Source organism: Lasioglossum baleicum, unplaced genomic scaffold (assembly GCF_051020765.1).
Source record: "Lasioglossum baleicum unplaced genomic scaffold, iyLasBale1 scaffold0028, whole genome shotgun sequence".
NCBI lineage: Eukaryota > Metazoa > Arthropoda > Insecta > Hymenoptera > Halictidae > Lasioglossum > Lasioglossum baleicum.
Genome location: NW_027469088.1, coordinates 1,901,204 through 1,921,095, shown reverse-complemented (window position 1 = coordinate 1,921,095; position 19,892 = coordinate 1,901,204). Strand labels below are relative to the sequence as shown.

The 19,892-nt window shown below is 37.8% G+C and overlaps 2 protein-coding genes across 2 annotated transcripts; one reads left to right on the top strand and one right to left on the bottom strand.

Moving 5' to 3' along the window:
- Window positions 1-4: 4 nt before the first annotated feature.
- On the bottom strand, window positions 5-10,453 carry LOC143219390 (uncharacterized). The gene is made up of 2 exons (XM_076445402.1): window positions 9,871-10,453; window positions 5-3,384 (listed from the first exon to the last, which is right to left on the bottom strand). The coding sequence occupies exons 1-2, from the start codon at window positions 9,999-10,001 to the stop codon at window positions 483-485; spliced, it is 3,033 nt and encodes a 1,010-aa protein (XP_076301517.1). The 5' UTR covers window positions 10,002-10,453; the 3' UTR covers window positions 5-482.
- An 8,051-nt stretch (window positions 10,454-18,504) lies between these two features.
- LOC143219403 (uncharacterized) lies at window positions 18,505-19,137 on the top strand. Its single transcript, XM_076445413.1, has 3 exons — window positions 18,505-18,663; window positions 18,751-18,927; window positions 19,015-19,137. The coding sequence occupies exons 1-3, from the start codon at window positions 18,505-18,507 to the stop codon at window positions 19,135-19,137; spliced, it is 459 nt and encodes a 152-aa protein (XP_076301528.1).
- Window positions 19,138-19,892: the final 755 nt, after the last annotated feature.

Sequence of the window (19,892 nt, the reverse complement as noted above, 5' to 3'; positions counted from 1 at the left end):
CTTGCACTCCATTCTCCTTTCGGTCATCGTCACCATATGGGAATCTGTACTCTGAAAAATATATTTTAATTAATTTCGATATTTTTGCGGAACTGCAATTCTGCACACTTGTTTGCAAGTGTACAGCTCGACGTCGGATTGTAATCACTTTACAATGTTTTGTCGCCAGCTGATCGAGTCAGTGGCCTTGTACGAGTACGTTTAACTCGACGTCGGAAGGTTGCAACTGTTTTCGGTACTTTGGAATTATCCCGTCGACCATTTTCACCCCCCAAACACGAAATTATTATTAAATTATTATTAATTATATTATTTATTTTGGAACTTGCTTTTCATTATGATGGCGCGATAGGTCAACGGGATAATCCCAAAGTATCCTGTTTTCAATCACTGAAATGTATCAGCGATTGTGAACACTTGTTTGCAAGTGTTCAGCTCGACGTCGGATTGTAATAACTTTACAATATTTTGTCACCAGCTGCTCAAGGCGGTGGCCTTGCACGAGTACGTGCAACTCGACGTCGGACAGTTGCAACTCTTTTTCTCATTAATTCTGCATGTTCGTCAAGAAGATATTGAGGCTCCCGAATGGGCCTGCGTCTATGACGTCTGGGGTCGACTAATTCGGGCAGCATACAATTTAGATAAAAGCGCGACAATTTTGGCTCCATTTGAAGTTTCCAAAAATCGTCGTCTCTATCAACTCGAATTGATTTTATACCTTTCCTTGTCCACACACAAAATATGCAGTACTTTCTGCCCGTTATGTGCAATTGTCCTTGCACTTGGTAGAAGTACCTGTGTGTTTTGCGCAATGCGGTACCCGTACTATCTGTAAACATCGTCTTGACGGCTTGTACGCTTTGTATTGCCTCTTCTGGCGTTACATTTTCCGCAGTGTACGGGCATTTTATTTCGACTATTCCGTCGTCGTCGATCAAACCATCTGGTGATGCTCCCAAATAGGGTATCGATGCGTCGATGAAAAGGCCGCATTCTTCTATGGTTATACCTTCCCTACTCGCCAATTCTTCGCGAGCAGTATGTTCGTACTTCCGTCCGTATCTTATGGCAAGATTCTCGTCTAGCTTGCGTGGGTAGAGCAGATTCTCTACCAGCTTTTTACACAGCGTTCCTTTCAGTCGGCTGCACACTACGCCAAAGTTGGACGCTGTCAAAAGTTTTGACTTTTTCATCAGCCACTCTGCGCTTTTCCATTGTCCAACTGTATTCCGCTGAACGTTGTCCCTATCCTTTTGCCAATCGCTTAGCATTTTCAAATGATTTTCCCTTGCTAGAATATATATAGGTTCCTCCATGTCTGGCGCCTGTGCATTTGGTCCGTAGTCAGCATCTTTCGTTGCACGGAACTTGTTGCATGTTCTCTTCGTAGTCCTCTGTCTTTGGTTATTTGCCAAGACTCTCTTTCTGCGTCGTTCCTCCATCTTTAGCAAAACTTTTGGCGGCTCGTTTTGAAACTCTCTCTGTAAACAAGACAATACATCCTTCGTGTTGTACTGAATTACAGCAGCGTGACATCTTGCAGTGTATGATCCCCTTTGGCCGAAATGTAATCTCTTTCCGCCAGTGTACTTCGGGATTATGGAATTGAAGCTCTCCACCATGTTATTGTTGGTCAGGTAGAGGAGACTCTCTGCATGCGCCGCCAGGCGTCCAATGATATCCTCTATCTGTTGATACACTCCTATGTTCGTTAAATCTGGAACAATGTTTTCTTCATCTTCCTTCGGTGTCCCATCGCAGAAGTATCTTATTTCGTTGCACCGTTTGTGCTCTCCAAAAACATGACTGGGTACATTCGTTATATCTTCATATAACTTCCTTATCTTCTCTGCTAGCGGCAAATCCTCATTGGCTCTGTGTTCTGCAGCTTTCACAATTCCCGTTCGCATCCGCCGAATACATGCTTCCACGATTCGCCTGTAGTACCCGGCTGGAGTCTTCTTCACAATTTCTTTCATTTTGTTGCAGAAATTGCGCAACAAATGATTCGTGCATTCTATTTTCTTCACGCGAACCAACGTCTTGTATGGATCACAGTCCAGAATTGTTTTGTAGACGCTGCTGTCGCCGTCACCAATGATCGTCGAATATATCAATCCTCGTTTTTCAATACTTGTCCTGAAGCCTTCTGCGATGGCGTCGCTCTCCATTTTGGTGGACGTTTCGTTTCTGCTCCAATTCTTGAAACATTCGTGTTCCCGCGGTTCTTGATCCTTCTTCGACGCTTCACGACAAATGCTGCAGTCTTTATTCCTGACTCCCACGAATAAAACTTTCTTCGTGTAATAGCCTATTATCACGCCGACACCAGCTATGGAGTCATATTTTCCTGTTCGGTAAGACCTCTTCATCCAGGTTCCGTCACACACGACAGGAATATGTGGAATTCCGTTTATGACATCGCCTCTTTCAATGGCTAGTCTTATCTCCTCTGCGGCCGCTGCTAACATTACCTTTTCCGCAGCAGCAATTACTTTAAGGACGACGACGTCATGACAACTCTGATATTTTTTCTTGCTCATCATGGGGATGTTCAGGGCCGCCAAAAATTCTTCCGCTTGTGCGTATCCGCCTCCGGTGGTTATTGTTCCGGCGACTACACCGTGGTTGATGTTCATCGCTTTAGTATCACCACGTTGGCTACGGACATTTGCTCTATGATCGCACATCGTGCATTTCAGAACCATAGTTGTTTCCAAGGCCGATCTAAACATCTTTTCTATTTGCAGATTCTTGGTTGTACATCCGTATTTTTTCGAATGCTCGCTTGCCTCCTGTACCTGGTGAAAGACGTGGCGCATGTCAGCTATGCTCAACCCTTCCGAAAGGGATGATACTTCCTCTGGTTCGGTCGTCGTTTCTTTTTCTACGACGAAGTACTCCTCTTCGTCGGTGGCAGTTTCTGCCTGCACGTCGCATGTTACTTCTTCCACGACGAAGTGCTCCTCTTCGTCGGTGGCAGTTTCTGCCTGCACGTCGCATGTTACTTCTTTGTTTCTTATGGACTCTGCCATGAAATTTTCGGTGTTTGCGTCGCACACCATTTCCACTTCGTCGGTGGCAGTTTCTGCCTGCACGTCGCATGTTACTTCTTCCACGACGAAGTGCTCCTCTTCGTCGGTGGCAGTTTCTGCCTGCGCGTCGAATATTATTTCTTCCACTACGAAGTACTCCTCTTCGTCGGTGGCAGTTTCTGCCTGCACGTCGCATGTTACTTCTTCGATTCCTTTGGGCACTGCCATGAAATTTTCGATGTTTGTGTCCCACACCATTTCCTCTTCAAGTGCACTTGATACCGGTACTGCATTTTCCGCTGCTGTACAATGTTTCTCCGTGGCAAGCTTTGCTAACTGCTGTCTTCTGCAAATAGAATACAAAAAAAAAACTTGTTGTAGGGATATGATCTCCCCTTTACAGATCTGTTTTTGAAAATGGTGATACTTAAAAAAATCGCGAAATTAAAATTATTTCAAGTGAACGCTGCTTCGCCTGTCGCCGAACTATCATTCACCCCTTCATCTTGACTCTTCGATTTGGGGCTGCAGTCTTCTTTCTTGACTTATGCACTTGTTTTTTGTTGTCTTCCACAAATGAAAGGATTCTTCCGTCTTCCGTGACGACACGTCCTCTTCGTAAATCTTCACGAAGATAAATCCTCTTGCGGTCGCATACAAGAAAGTACACGGAGGGTGGCAAACGTAGCCGTCCAGCGGCTATACCGCGCGCTGGCGGCCGTCCGAGGCTGAATATCGCGATGCAGCGTTCATGTAAGATAATTTTAATTTTGACAACTTTAAATTATCAACCTTTTTAAAAACAGGTCCGTAAAGGGGACACTTGCGGCTATATACTCGTTTTTGCCCTTGAGACGAAGTATATGGTCGATGGAATCAATTAAAAAGCAATTATTTGCCTTCTCTAACATTCAGTGAGGAAAGCAGATGTTCCGATACTTGTAAAAGTAAAGCATATATAGAAAGACCAATTTTCGATGTTCCATTATCTTTTATTATAGTATAGTATAGTCAAAAATAAAAAACAAAGAGTCAATCAATTAAAAAAAAATAGTCGAATGATCCATCGGGCATAAAATTCGGCTCAAGGACACTTTTCACCATCTTACCCGGTTACAAAGGAATTAAATAATTAAACAATATTAATATTGGTAAAATAAAATTATTATATAAATTTTTTCTCGATCCCCCCTATTTGTAAAAACATTAAATAAAATATAACATTATACAAAATAGATATTTAAACAATTTTGTTTAAAAAAAACATTATCAATGAAAATTAATTAAAAAATGCTGTTTAACAAATGCAAAAACTATTTAATAACCTACAGGTAACAACGACTACTTTGATTCACCCCGATTATGTTAACATTTAAATATAATATGTTGTGCCATTCAATATTCTGAACCACTTTTCCCTACATATGTTACCGCTGCTCGGTCTTATTTTACGATATATTCGCGAAAAACTGGAGTTCCCACTGCATTCAATTTTGCCTGTATGTACATACTACGTACACGTCTGAGAGTCCGTGGCAAGCGTGTGCGTCAGCAATTTAGGGCTGCAGGCGAGCTCAAAAGTGCGAGCCGAGTGCGAGACGAGTCGAGTACTCGCACGAAACGAGTGGCTCGCATGAAGGAATCAACTCGAATTAAATTCAAGTGTGATACGACATTGAAGTTCTCGCAGTGCCACGTTTAAATTTTTATGTTGGATGTGTCTTATCGTTATTATTAATGTATATTTTTTCAGATTTTACAGACTTTGCGAACAGGTTTTAAAAAATTGGACATTACCATAAATTCTAGAAAATATCAAAGTTTGGGAGATACCAGGTATATAAAAATTCAGTAATGAGATATTGTTTAAACAACCGTTTTTTATTTTTTTCGGAATTTTTTGTATAGTGCATCGTATTTTTAAAAAAATAAAAATAAATTATTCCGATATTTCTTTACCTTTTATAGGTGTATTATGTAATAGTGAACATTTTTAACAAACGTAAAAATGCAATATGAATATTGCTTCGACAATATATTTAGAATATCACTATAACAATTATATGGTTAGGAAAGAAGAAAAAAAGTGTTTAACGAAACAGAAAATCAATCGGTGTGGGATTCGTTCTAGGGTCCAACATTCGATTCGCAACGGGAGACCTTGCCGTCTGCACTAATCGTATCTTGTTCACATATTAAAATATAGGCAAATAAAATATTTTTAAAATGATTTTTTTAAAGTTTGTATATTATTTTTCTGAATACAAGAATGTTCACTATTACATAATACACCTACAAAAGGTAAAGAAATATCGAAAAAATTGATTTGTATTTTTTTTAACACCAAACCTAGCGAGGACTAAAAATTCTATTTATTTACATTTCGTGCAATTTTTATTACAATATGTACTTGTGTGGATAAAGAAGTTTATCGAATCAATGCACTATACAACGATGCACTACATAAAAATTTCTGAAAAAAATTAAAAACGGTTGTTTCAACAATATCTCATTACTGAATTTTTATACATGTAACTGGTATCTCCCAAACTTCAATAGGAAATATGCATTTTTTCGAATTTTTGGTATTTTCCAATTTTTTAAAACCTGTTCGCACACAAAGTATGTAAAATCTGAAAAAATATACATTAATAATCACGATAAGACACATCCAACTAGAGCTAGTACCTTTACCCGAGTATATATATGGGATACCCGGGTACTCGGGTAATTTTCGTTTACCCGGGTATCTCATGGCTTACCCGAGTAGCCGACTATCTCATAAGTCACAGTTCTACATCCAACATAATAATTTAAACGTGGCACTGCGAGAACTTCAAAGTCGTATTACGCTTGAATTTATTTCGAGTCGATTCCTTCATGTAAGCCGTTCGTTTCGTACGAATGGCACGCTCGGTGCGAGCCGAGCTAAGCTCGACTGGATTGATCGAGCCGATGAATAGTCAGCATGGTGCAACCGTTCATCAGCTTCAGGGACTGAAAACTGTTATGATATCGGTTCCGGTTCTGGAAACACTTATGAAGAACCGAAATGATGTTATAACTGTTACGAGAATATCGGTTCTGGCTTATATCGGTTACGGTTACGGTTCTGGAGAACCGATATTATTTCGGTTCTATAACTGTTATTTTTCGGTTCTGGATTTCGGTTCTGGATTTCGGTTCTATCATTCTGTATTCTGTATTGTGTTCGGTCAGTTCGGTCTTATATATTTATTATGTAAGTAGATATTTTTCGTTATTTATAATTCAAACAATCTTTAAATAAATAAATTTTTATAATTTATTCCTATATTCGTTACTTAAATTGTTATTTCAATCATTTATTGATAAAATAATTGTTTAAACAAATTTTTATAATTTGTACAAATTTTTATAATTTGTTTCTATATTCGTTACTTAAATTGTTATTTCACTAATTTATTGAATTTCAATAATTTTGTGTACAGATTTTTATAATTTGTTTCAACAATTATTTTAACAATAAATTATTGAAATAACAATTTAAGTAACGAATATAGAAACAAATTATAAAAATTTATTTATTTAAAGATTGTTTAAATTATAAATAACGAAAAATATCTACTTACATAATAAATATATAAGACCGAACTGACCGAACACAATACAGAATACAGAATGAAAGAACCGAAATCCGGAACCGAAATCCAGAACCGAAATCCAGAACCGAAAAATAACAGTTACAGAACCGAAATAATATCGTTTCTCCAGAACCGTAACCGTAACCGATATAAGCCAGAACCGATATTCTCGTAACAGTTATAACATCATTTCGGTTCTTCATAACTGTTTCGATCAGAACCGATATATAACAGTTTGAAACTGTTATTTCCAGAACCGTTTCAGTCCCTGCTACAGAACAGTGACTCGGAAAAATATTCAGATGCTTTAAAAAAGACGATAACTTTTTAAATATCGTACTATACGATATGAAGTTTTTTGGGAAGCTAGAGCAATTAGTTTACTACAGGATGTGAAAAGAAATTTTTTCAAAAAAATGCAATTGTTCGGAATTGAAGGAAAAATACGGAAAGTTGGATTTTACAACTTTTTATGTGGGCCCCCCCTATATTGAGAACTCAAAAAATACGTTTTATAGATATGTGTCAATTATATGCACTGTGAAAGTTTCATCAAAATCGGTTGTTGCGGGAAAAAACGACAGGCATTGAAAGATGTAAAAATTCCTTAGATATACATAGACCGAAAATTGTGCAAATCTGCAATTTTTACCATGTTTAAACGTTTGTAGCTCATTGCAACGTCCACCGATTTTGACGAAATTTTCAGAATATGTTTAATTGATGCAGATCTACGAAACGTATCTTTTAAATTTTCAATAAAGGTCCACATAAACCAAGCAGCACATTAACAAATGAAGATATATTTTATGGACTCTTATTGACATCTGATCCGCACATATCAGCAATGCGAGTAAAATCGTCTAAGAAAAAAATACAAAATTTAGATCCGGAAGCTGAAGCATTGATAATTAAATAACAGACAAGGCAGGCTTTGAAATGCATGGACTATAAAAAATAGTGCTTCACGAAACCAATTGAGAATGAAGAGACTGACAAAGTTATTGATTATATGATTATATGCTGACATGTTATTCATTATATGCTATTATTGTTATATTATAAAACCGTTATTGTTATAGCATTTGTTTCTTAACCTACTAATAACCCATCACTGCTGTATTATTCATTTCAAATGTCATATCAAAAGTTATACAAGAATGTCACTAAATTATTATAAATTACACACAATATTATAAATATTATAAATTTTTGTAGGGATGCAAAAGCACGCGATCGACGGTTAGGATGTCCCGAGAGGCAAAAACGAATGGCGAGTAGGACACACGCGGATCACCGATACAATAAACAGCTGAGACAGGTGAATGCCCTAGCGAGAGTGTACGAAAGAGTGAGAGCGCGAATGTGCGAGAGAGAGAGAGAGAAAGCGACGACGCACAGTGCGGACAAACGTGGCATATCTCACTACACGTGTATATCACGATGTACGATAAATTCCTTTGGCAAAACGTTTGGTTGTCGATTGTTGCCGGCGCGCGGCCGGCTTCGCATATTCTCCGGCCTTTATTCTTATTCGCTGCCGTCATTTAGAACAGGGCTCGAAATTTTTTCATCGCGACGGCCGAGAATCGGAGACTATGCGTCCCGCGCGTCTCGCTCCCCGGACTGGCCCTAGTGCTCGGAGCTGCTCAGACGCGTACCATTTCATAGGCGCTATTCGTGGTGCATCATGATGACACTCGTGTCAATAGGTTTCCTCATTACACGTTGTCAATGCGTTTTTTTTTGTTAGTGCTATCTCCTGTAGGCCTACTCTACTATGTCGCACGATAATTTCGGACAACAGCTGTAGAAAATTAATTAGAAAAATAATATAAATCATAAGATAAATTAAAAAATTTAAAATTTAGTAGGCCTACAGGGGATACCACTAACAAAAAAAAACGCATTGGCAATAGTACCTCAAAGGTAATGCGGAAACCTATTGACACGAGTGTCATCATGATGCACCACGAATAGCGCCTATGAAATGATACGCGCCTGAGCAGCTCCGAGCACTAGGGCCAGTCCGGGGAGCGAGACGCGCGGGACGCATAGTCTCCGATTCTCGGCCGTCGCGATGAAAAAATTTCGAGCCTTGTTCTAAATGACGGCAGCGAATAAGAATAAAGGCCGGAGAATATGCGAAGCCGGCCGCGCGCCGGCAACAATCGACAATCGACACTCGAGGCAGAGCCCGAGACGAGCTATGGATTGATGTTATTTAGAATAACGAATAACGAATAAAACTCCCGGGATTCATTCGTGACTAACGAATAACGAATAAAGCGTTATTCGTAAGCTACGAATAATTTCCAGCGAATAAAATCGTTATTCGTTATTCTCGAATAAATCCTGGGATTTATTCGTTATTCTTTATTCGTTATTCGAAATAAAATTTGCCCAACTCTGTCTAGCGATTCTGACTACTAAAAAACCCCGTCCTTGCATTATCGAGAAATCAGAAGTTGAATCCCGTATCCTTGCAATCCTCGCGTACGTATACATGGTCTAGCGGTGTATGAATGTTCACGCGTGAGCGTCGTTTGTTTGGAAAGAAATTGCAGCTACATTGCACGCTTCGCAGCAACGTGAGCCTGTCCCGGCGCGGCGCGGCGTTTGTTTACTTTCTCACTCTGGTCATACATATATAGGGTGACCTTTCAACTTTGAAAGACTACATACTCCTTGATTTTCGAATGCGTGGTCGGGCCGGCCCTCAACGCCCCCCACCACCTAATCCTAACTAATTCTGATCGCATGATTTTTGCATTCTATATAGCCGTCATACAGGATTTGAACTAGTAATGAGAGAGACACCCTGTTTTTTCTCTCATCTCCACAGCGTGTTTAGAAACAAAAAGTAAACAAACGCCGCGCCGGGACAGGTTCACGTTGCTGCGAAGCGTGCAAGAGTACGGAAAATTCAATACAGTATCAGCGATAGTTGTTTGTGAATAGAATCTCGAAAACTAAAATCGAGCGGCAATACCATGTATAGGAAAAAGTTGTTCAGAATGAAGCCCCTAATGTAAATATTTGCCGAATTATTTACTCGCGACAGCCGATTTTCGAAGACTACGCCCCCTTGACCCCATCGCTTCCTGTGGTGCACCGTCAATGGAAATAATTTTACTTTGACTCGAGAGAATCTTGAAGAGTATGAAAAATTATGTCGAAAATCATGCAGTATATGTATGTACACTTACCTATTTCGTTGTAATTTTCTTCTGCTGTATCTTTTTGTGGAGCATCGAAGTCGTTTTGCACTGCTTCTTCCTTTGGGTGCTCGACTGGACACCGTTTGCTCCGTAGGTTGCGATGAACTAGCACTCTCCATAACTAATAATCACTAATCACCCAAATCACCAACTAACTAATCCCTAACTACCGCACAATGCCGCGCAAAGACTAATACTGTGAATGGCTCAAAGAACAATTCACGTCTAAACGCGTTTGTGTTCGCCAGTTATAATGTGGTTATCATGAAGGCTTCAATTGTTCCGATATCGCGCACCGTTTTTCGTACGATGGATGGCCGGTAGAGGCGCTTGCAGCCTCAATAACCGGATACACGGTGAAAAAAAAAAAATTTGAAAAGATTTGTATGATTTGATTCTGAAAAATGAATGTATATATAACATGTGCATTTGTGTATATTTTGTAACTTGTAGAACACGTCCTGAAGTTTTTTTGTCCGGAACAGATTGTTTCGGTACTTCCGCGCCAATATTACTGCCTCAGATATGGCGGCTCAGATATCGCGCATGCGCGAGCAAAATTGTGCAGAATCGCAACACCGTCGGGAAGATTCGGCCATTTGAACTTTGACCAGGGGGTGGCGACTCCCATATAAAAAAGTGGACACTAATTTAGTTGTAGTTCAGTACCTTTAGGTATGGTGGCAGCACAGTAGAGACCAAAGAGTAGGGATACAAGCAGTGTGTGATCACACGCACACCTAACTCACACATGATTAACCTTGCATATACGTGTAATCGTATTCTTCGCTAGCTATTGATGATTATGAATTTATTTTCAGGGAAAATGAATTGGTAATATAACATACAACAATATAACATATTTATTATTAAAACTATATATATACTACATACATAGTAAATTATACAATAATAAAAAATATATGATAATAAAATACATAAAAATTATAATAATAAAATAATATAATATAATGATACAAATCATATTATGAAGACGAGTGTCGTGTTGTCGAACTGTATGATCAGCTGGGCGCGCCGATCCACCGCGTCCGCTCCTCTTGCCGCACCCGCGAGGCCCGAGCTACTCGATCCACCCGAGGAGCTCGCGGGGAACATTGGGATGGTGCGGGGACGACGGCACACCGAGCAGATCGCTAGAACCTTTTTTATTTAATTTTCCTCCTAGGTTTTGTTCCAGGTTTCTGTTGCTCCATTTTCCAGGTTTCCAAAATAACTGTAATCATATAAGAATAAAATAATTAAATTATCTAATTTATTACGAATAGAAATATATAGTGATGGAAATAGTTAATAGTAGACAATTACCTCATTCAATTTGCAGTTGCTTTATTTTTTGGTTTCTTCGAGCGTTTCTTGTATGTTGATAATGCTTGTTTGAATATCCTATTTTCCAGAGGTAATGCTGTCTGTTTCCCAGATAAAATTGCATTTGTCTGTTTGCAGAACTGTTTGATGTAATACGTTCCGATCTCTGAACTTAGAAATTCATTTAGGATATTGACGTGGTTTGTGCAAAAAGTCCAAGAAGTTCCCAATTCTTCTTTAATTTTCTCTTGTAGTTGTTCACTGAATCTCCTCTTGAAACAAATTGTGGGAACGTATGTATGTAGAGAATACTGAACTTTTGAAATTATTTTATCAAAATTGGACTCTTTGTCCGCAGCAATGCGGGGTTTGAAAAAACTGGTTTTGCAATTGAAACAGTTTTTCACCATATCCAAAGATAAAGCTTTCCGGCTTATGTAATCTGCCATATGATTTTTTATCGTGGCTCTTCCTTCTTCTGGGATGATTATTTCCTCTTCCGGCACAGGCACGTTGTCTTCAAATCCATCATTTGCAGGAGGATTATGTTCGTTATCCACATCCTCAAGAAATTGCTCCAATGTAAAAAGCATTGTACCGTCGCATACATCCTCACAGTTCTTGCCTATTGTTTGTCTTGAAGTAAGATTATTTACCAGCAAAACTTTAAATAAGGCAACAAACTGATCGCATGTAGGATTATCATTGCTTCCACAAATGCTGCGAAGTTTGCTGAAGAAGTTTTCCAGTGGATCTTGATTTGCATATCTGGGCTTGAAATTTTTGAAGCCTGCAGTAGATACAAGCTTCCACAATTTCTGAAAGCCCCAGATAGTGTAGATCCAATTCCGCAAGGATGGTACGGATTTGGTACGTACATGTGTATTTGGATCCACGTACTGCATGTGACGCAGTTCCTTTAGTGCCTCTTCCCAAAATTTGTGATGTGGGCTATTCTTTGTTATGGCCACTCGTAGGGATGTTTCCGGCCGAATGCTGTGTCCATTTACGGAATCCATCAGGTTATTAAAAAAGTTGAGGGTTCTTGCCGTTGTTCTTCCTTCTTATTTTGGCATCACTTTTGGCCCGATGCGTGTTTCGATATGATATGAACCTAGAAAATACAACTGTTTGTTAATTTAACAAAGTACAAAATTGATATTATACATTTAAATATGAGCATTAATAATTTACCTTCGATATTTGTTAAAAATTCTATGTAACTAGACACCTGTTTGCTAAAAACTTGTGTCGCATATTTAACACGCATTTTTTTAATTTTTCTTGGTACTACGTGCTCTTCTGTTATCTTCTGCAGTTGGCGGTTTAACATGTTCGTGTTAACATCAATGTCATACGCCAACCTTACAGCACGCCAAGATGCAATTTGTCTATTTGTAGCATCTTTCCCAACGTTTGCCTCCAAGTCCTTATTTAACAAGTTGTTTCTGATTCCTTTTATCAGATGTGGAGGATCATACAGAGGGATTAATTCCACTCCGTTTATATCAATTGTTCTACCTATAATATATAATGGATTAATTAGAAACGTTTAGATATTACACAACACATCACAATACATATTACAATATATTACTCACTGTAAGACTGTCCAAGTTCACAACGTTTACGATGGGTTTGCATTAAAAGTTCATTAATTGCTTTACGATTCGAAGATCCTTGATCGCAAACAGTTGCAACAATTTTCAAGCCTGTTTCATTGACTGCACTGGTCACATCTCGAATACATTTCATTAATTGATGCGACACTGTCTGATCTTCGCAGAAATAATATGCGATTGGGACTTTCCAGGGCGTGAATAGGCCTCGCAACATAAAAACAAGTGCATGGTCTGCAAACTTGTTTGTTCTTCGGCATTGCCAGTCCTCAAATCCTATAATTTTATTATGTTTTTTCTCATACGAAATATGTGGTTTAAGTGCCACTTCGTCCCACATCAAAATGCAATATTTATTGCGAGCATCTTTCATATCCGATGTCGCTTTTTTTAAATGGCTCATAATTATAGCATTGATGCCTGTATCAAGTGAGATTTTCTTGACTAATTCGTTCAACGTACTCCGACTGGGTAACGTGAACATCTCACTTAAGAATCGGTAACTTTTTCCCGACTGCTTCATAATTGATAAGGCTAAAATTTTCTCAGAAGTTGAGAATCTTCTACCCTATAAATATTATTCTATACGTTAGACATGCATTTAAGTAAGGAAAATAATAAAATGTAGAAACACACAAAGTTAATTAGCAAGTGGTTATGTAAAAAAGAATATTTAAGCATAACAGGCAGATAAAAATATTTAAGCATAACCGGCAGATAAAAATATTTAAACATAACAGGCAGATAAAAATATTTAAACATAACAGGCAGATAAAAATATTTAAACATAACAGGCAGATAAAAATATTTAAACATAACAGGCAGATAAAAATATTTAAACATAACAGGCAGATAAAAATATTTAAACATAACAGGCAGATAAAAATATTTAAACATAACAGGCAGAAGAATAAATATAAAAATATTGAAAAGAGAATACGTGCATAAAGGGGTTGACAGGCAAATTTTTACATTTAATTGTATGAATAAAAAGAAAGAAGCACACGAATTATAGCAAAGTTAAAAAAAACCATTCCTAACTGAATCCTTGCCAAGTGACTTACGGTAGTAGTGATCAATAATTGATTTATACTGCATTAAAAAGATAAAATTGATTAATTGTCTGTTTAATAAATTATATCTATCTATGTATGTATATATATATAATGTATATATAATGTATATATAATGTATATATATATATAATGATATTACCTTTGCCTTTTTGTCCACATTACGCAGCTGCATTTTCAAAAATAATCGCTGCGCTGGATTTAATTTATCATACTTCTTTAAGCCATTGTCCTTTATAAAGTTGTTGGCCATTACAAGACGCCTTTTGAAGCTTTTTAGTTTCATCATGTGATTATATTGTCGTCTCTTCCATGCTTCGGCAACGTTATGAAATTCTTTGGCACGTGGAGTAATACTGGGTAGTATTTTTGCATGTACATTTTTCCTTTTCCGTTTAGTTATTCTAAACTCTGCTGCAGCTGCTTTATCCTGTCAAACATTATTAGCATACACTTTTATTGTTAATATTCGGTCATTCCATCCTATCTATTACCTTAATATACATACCTCTTCTTGAAGATTTAATGCTGTATCTTCTGGTAGCTCAACACACATTTCTTCCCTTAAATGTGTATCCAACTCCTCTGGAGCATTCGTCATACCATGCACATGGTGTTTTTCAGGCAAAAGCAAACTGGGCACTGCATTATCCCGTAATTTGCGCCTGACGAATGTCGGGATGGTATCATCTTCCGTGAAATGCAATGCGCATATACGTAAATGTTTTAACTTCTCATTTAACATTTCATCCAATCTTGGAGACTGTATGGCTTTCTTCCATTCCAGTACTCGAACTGGATCTTTTGGGAAACAATGTGCTGGAACCTTTTCATTCGAATTACAACCAGGTACAACACATGTGTACTTCGGCATCTTGCAGCTCAAGCCTGTATCACGGGTACCAGATTGATCTAAAAACACAAAAAAAAACAAAAAGGGGAACAGAAAGGGGAACAAATTTCTAGTTTTCACTGCGGTGCACTTGAGTGCACTGAAGTGATAACTAGATATACTGAAAGAAATTTTATATTTTGCTGTATTAAATAGTATGAATAAATAAAATATTATTAAATTATTTATTCCACTATATACATATATCAGCAAACTTATATTTTTCTTTCAGTATTTTTGTTAGTAAATATATAAAAATAAAATTATCGATAGTAGCCAAATCCAGCGTTGAAAATCTGTCGACGAATCACACAATCACACACAATCACTGCACAATTACATTAAATAACGTTAATAAATGCAGGAAAAATGAGCAAACAATCTGACTCCGAAACAGTTTACAACAGTCAGTGACAAGTGACAGTCAGCAACAGTTATAAATGGCGCCATAATTTGGCGGCTAAATCTGAGTGACGCGCGCAAGACAAAGATAGGATTTCCCCACCACCGAGGCACTACTGTGCTGCCACCATACCCAAGGGGTGTGAATTACAATTAAATTCGTCGCTATGGGAGTTGCCACCCCCTGACTTTGACTCTGTGACGGACAGTTCCAGACACAAAAGTAAGTATAACAAACCTCGATAATTTTTATAAAGTGTTTTTACATTTGTTTGTTGGAAAATACAAAAGATAGTTACAAAAATGGCAAAAAGTAATGGAACAGATTCGGAAATATATTATTGGATAAATGTATGAATAGATGTCTCAATTCGATCGATAATTGTGCATAAAAGGCCACACCTCGCCGTAACCTCGAAGATCTTTCAATATGTTATCAGGCCGAAGATTTCGTTCAACCTTTTCTGACAGAAACTAGAAAAAAGCGAGCTAATAAAAACGTGGTAAAATATGAAAATTCGTGAATTCGTGACTATCCGTAAGTAAATTGTAGAACGTGCTCTTGCAGAATCAGTGAATAATAATGATGTGGAAAGCGTACGTTCGGTGTCATTTGAGTGGAAAATTGGTCATTGCTATCGAGGCTAGATGCATAATGAAAAATAGATGTTCTAATAAATAGATTTCAATAATTACGGGACAGTCATGGCTTGTTCGTCTAGTGGTAAATGAAGGATTACATATATCGTGGTATTTAGAAATTATTCTAATATTTAGTTATAGTGAGAACCTTGTTTGTGTTACTTTGAAAAAATAATAAAATTTGTATACATTCTCAAGGTTTTAGTTATGTTCTCAGCGCTTTTGAAACAATTCTGCTTTGCAAAATGTCGAGAATTTATCTAATTTTAATACCTTTGAAAGAAAAAATTGCAACTCTTTTCTACGTGTAGAGAAATTACATTTCTCTTTTCGCGCGCGGGCGGTACCATCAGCTTACTGAAATTAATTACTTAAATTTTACTTTTATTGTTTATATTTCTAACGAGAATTGTAATACAAGATGTAATACAACTCTTGTAATGTAAGCTGTAATACAAATGTTGTATTACAATTCTTGTTATAAATATAAACAATAAAAGTAAAATTTAATGGTCATTTGTGATTCTGATTCGAAATCTGATATGCTTGTGTCTGCGGATTCCTCATAAACCATGTGCATCGACATTGAAGCGTCACGGTCAAGTTTGCTTACAAGAGAACAAATATGTATCGTTGAAATACATATAAATAGACCGATGGTACCGCACGTGCACGTAAAAAGATATGTAATTTCCCTACATGTGGAAAAGAGTTGCAATTTTTTCTTTCAAAGGCATTAGAATTAGATAAATTCTCGACATTTGGTAATTGTGCATAAAGGGTCCCACCTCACCGATTTTGATAAAATTTAAATATGTTGTAAAACTCAACATTCTGAACAACTTTTTCCTATACATGTAACCGCCGCTCAGCTTTCGTTTTTGAGAGATTTGCGAAAAACTGCAGCTACTACTACATTGAATTTTGCCTATACGTGCACGCCAGTGCTGTGCGTATGCGTTAGCATGATGCGACCACTCGTCAACTGTTTCTACAGATATATCACTACGATCGTTGAACGATCTATATACCGCGTGAACTTTTCAAATCATATGATGATGATGAAGAATGAGTACATATTATATTACGACGACACCACACACATCCACAGAGTGTTTCTGAGCGGACAACCCGAAAAATCCATTTTCACGCATACGGAAATATAGGAGTAGTCTTTCAAAACTGAAAGCTCACCTTAAAAGCCAAGAAAAAAATAAACAGAGATCGTTCAACGATCGTAGTGATATATCTGTAGAAACAGTTGACGAGTGGTCGCATCATGCTAACGCATACGCACAGCACTGGCGTGCACGTATAGGCAAAATTCAATGTAGTAGTAGCTGCAGTTTTTCGCAAATCTCTCAAAACCGAAAGCTGAGCGGCGGTTACATGTATAGGAAAAAGTTGTTCAGAATGTTGAGTTTTACAACATATTTAAATTTTATCAAAATCGGTGAGGTGGGACCCTTTATGCACAATTACCAAATGTCGAGAATTTATCTAATTCTAATGCCTTTGAAAGAAAAAATTGCAACTCTTTTCCACATGTAGGGAAATTACATATCTTTTTACGTGCACGTGCGGTACCATCGGTCTATTTATATGTATTTCAACGATACATATTTGTTCTCTTGTAAGCAAACTTGACCGTGACGCTTCAATGTCGATGCACATGGTTTATGAGGAATCCGCAGACACAAGCATATCAGATTTCGAATCAGAATCACAAATGACCATTAAATTTTACTTTTATTGTTTATATTTATAACAAGAATTGTAATACAACATTTGTATTACAGCTTACATTACAAGAGTTGTATTACATCTTGTATTACAATTCTCGTTAGAAATATAAACAATAAAAGTAAAATTTAAGTAATTAATTTCAGTAAGCTGATGGTACCGCCCGCGCGCGAAAAGAGAAATGTAATTTCTCTACACGTAGAAAAGAGTTGCAATTTTTTCTTTCAAAGGTATTAAAATTAGATAAATTCTCGACATTTTGCAAAGCAGAATTGTTTCAAACGCTCTGAGAACATAACTAAAACCTTGAGAATGTATACAAATTTTATTATTTTTTCAAAGTAACACAAACAAGGTTCTCACTATAACTAAATATTAGAATAATTTCTAAATACCACGATATGTAATCCTTCATTTACCACTAGACGAACAAGCCATGATTGTACCGTAATTATTGAAATCTATTTATTAGAACATCTATTTTTCATTATACATCTAGCCTCTATAGCAATGACCAATTTTCCACTCAAATGACACCGAACGTACGCTTTCCACATCATTATTATTCACTGATTCTGCAAGAGCACGTTCTACAATTTACTTACGGATAGTCACAATTTCAGGAATTTTCATATTTTACCACGTTTTTATTAGCTCGCTTTTTTCTAGTTTCTGTCAGAAAAGGTTGATCGAAATCTTCGGCCTGATAACATATTGAAAGATCTTGGAGGTTACGGCGAGGTGTGGCCTTTTATGCACAATTATCGATCGAATTGAGACATCTATTCATACATTTATCCAATAATATATTTTCGAATCTGTTCCATTACTTTTTGCCATTTTTGTAACTATCTTTTGTATTTTTCAATTCTAATATTGTACGATAATATGTATATTGATTTATATTTTGTTCAATTTTAGGAAAATGAACAAAATCGAAAAGCCTGAAGGGGAAGAACGGGAGGAGGCGGCAGCGGCGACGGCAGCGGCGACGGCGACACCAACGGTGCCGACACCGCCGGCTGAAGAATATTTTAACTTGGCGACGGCCGTCGCCAACTTGAATTTGCGGCATCGCATGCCGGTGAGTAACTATTCACTACTATTAATTAACAGTGTGTATGTTACTACATTGTTATTAATAATGGATATTTTATATGTTACAACACAGGTACATAACAGGCCGATGAGCGTGCCGGGCTCCATGCCGGGGGCCATGCCTGGGGCCATGCAGGGCGCCATGCCGGGCGCCCTGCAGGGCACAATGCCGGGGGCCATGCAGGGCGCCACGCAGGGCGCAATGCAGGGCGCCATGCCGGGCGCCATATTTATTACGAAGCAACAATTGGTGAGTTATTACAAATGAACTGTGTTATTTTTAATCTTCGATGTACTAAAGTAATACCTATAATAAATAAATATTGCTTTGTTGCAGACAACCATAGCAAGGGAGTGGCGGCGTCAATTTTATTCCGGCCGCGGAGGACGCGGAGGACGCGGAGGACGCGGAGGCCGCGGAGGCCGCGGACGCGTGGTAGTCCACCACAATTATTATTAAAAAAATTTTTAATTTTATTTATTTAAAGTGTACTTTTTTTAATAAATATATATACAGAAAATATATAGTCTCTTTAATTTAAATCGAGCGAGCTTCGCATGCCCAGCGCACTCTTTGAACAGCTCCTACATTTGAGATAGAGAGAGAGAGATAGAGATAGGAAAAAGAGTAAAAGAATATAGAGAGCACACGTGCAGAGAAAGTAAATGAAAATAGAGATAATTAGTGTTAATAAAGTTAGTGTAAATAAAGAGAGTGAACAATAGACTCTAATTGTCGTATCTTTACAGAGAAACAAATTTGGTCTGTTGTTTTAATTACCAACCCAGGATACAATATTTAGACATTATAAAACGACAATTAGAGTCTATCTATACCCGATCTGCTAATTTCGCGCCATACAGTCTTCCACTACTTTCCCCCCAATAGTTCCCCACTTTCGGACGTAGACGTAGATACGGCCCTGACGAAACTCGCGCATGCGCGCGAAAAGCGCCAACGATCCCATCACTGAGGCCGTAGGCACACGTACACGTCGCTCCAGCGGTGTGTATGTAAGCACTATACACAGTCTCACTCGAGCACACCAACGCTGCAGCATCGTCAGCCATACTGTTACGTCACGCCGGCGAACATAGCTTCTCCGACGGGCAACATGCAGCTGAATATTCCAAAACTATTGTTTGGAAACCTAAAGGAATGACTTTTGAAGCAAACAGCGCATCAGGTTGATGTTTCATCTAACGGATTTGATT

Coding starts and splice junctions, on each gene's coding strand:
- LOC143219390 (XM_076445402.1), bottom strand. CDS start 10,001: ATGGAGAGTGCTAGTTCATCGCAACCTACGGAGCAAACGGTGTCCAGT. Junction 3,385..9,870: donor AGAAAATTACAACGAAATAG/GTAAGTGTACAT, acceptor TTCTATTTGCAG/AAGACAGCAGTTAGCAAAGC.
- LOC143219403 (XM_076445413.1), top strand. CDS start 18,505: ATGAACAAAATCGAAAAGCCTGAAGGGGAAGAACGGGAGGAGGCGGCA. Junction 18,664..18,750: donor ATTTGCGGCATCGCATGCCG/GTGAGTAACTAT, acceptor GTTACAACACAG/GTACATAACAGGCCGATGAG. Junction 18,928..19,014: donor TTATTACGAAGCAACAATTG/GTGAGTTATTAC, acceptor GCTTTGTTGCAG/ACAACCATAGCAAGGGAGTG.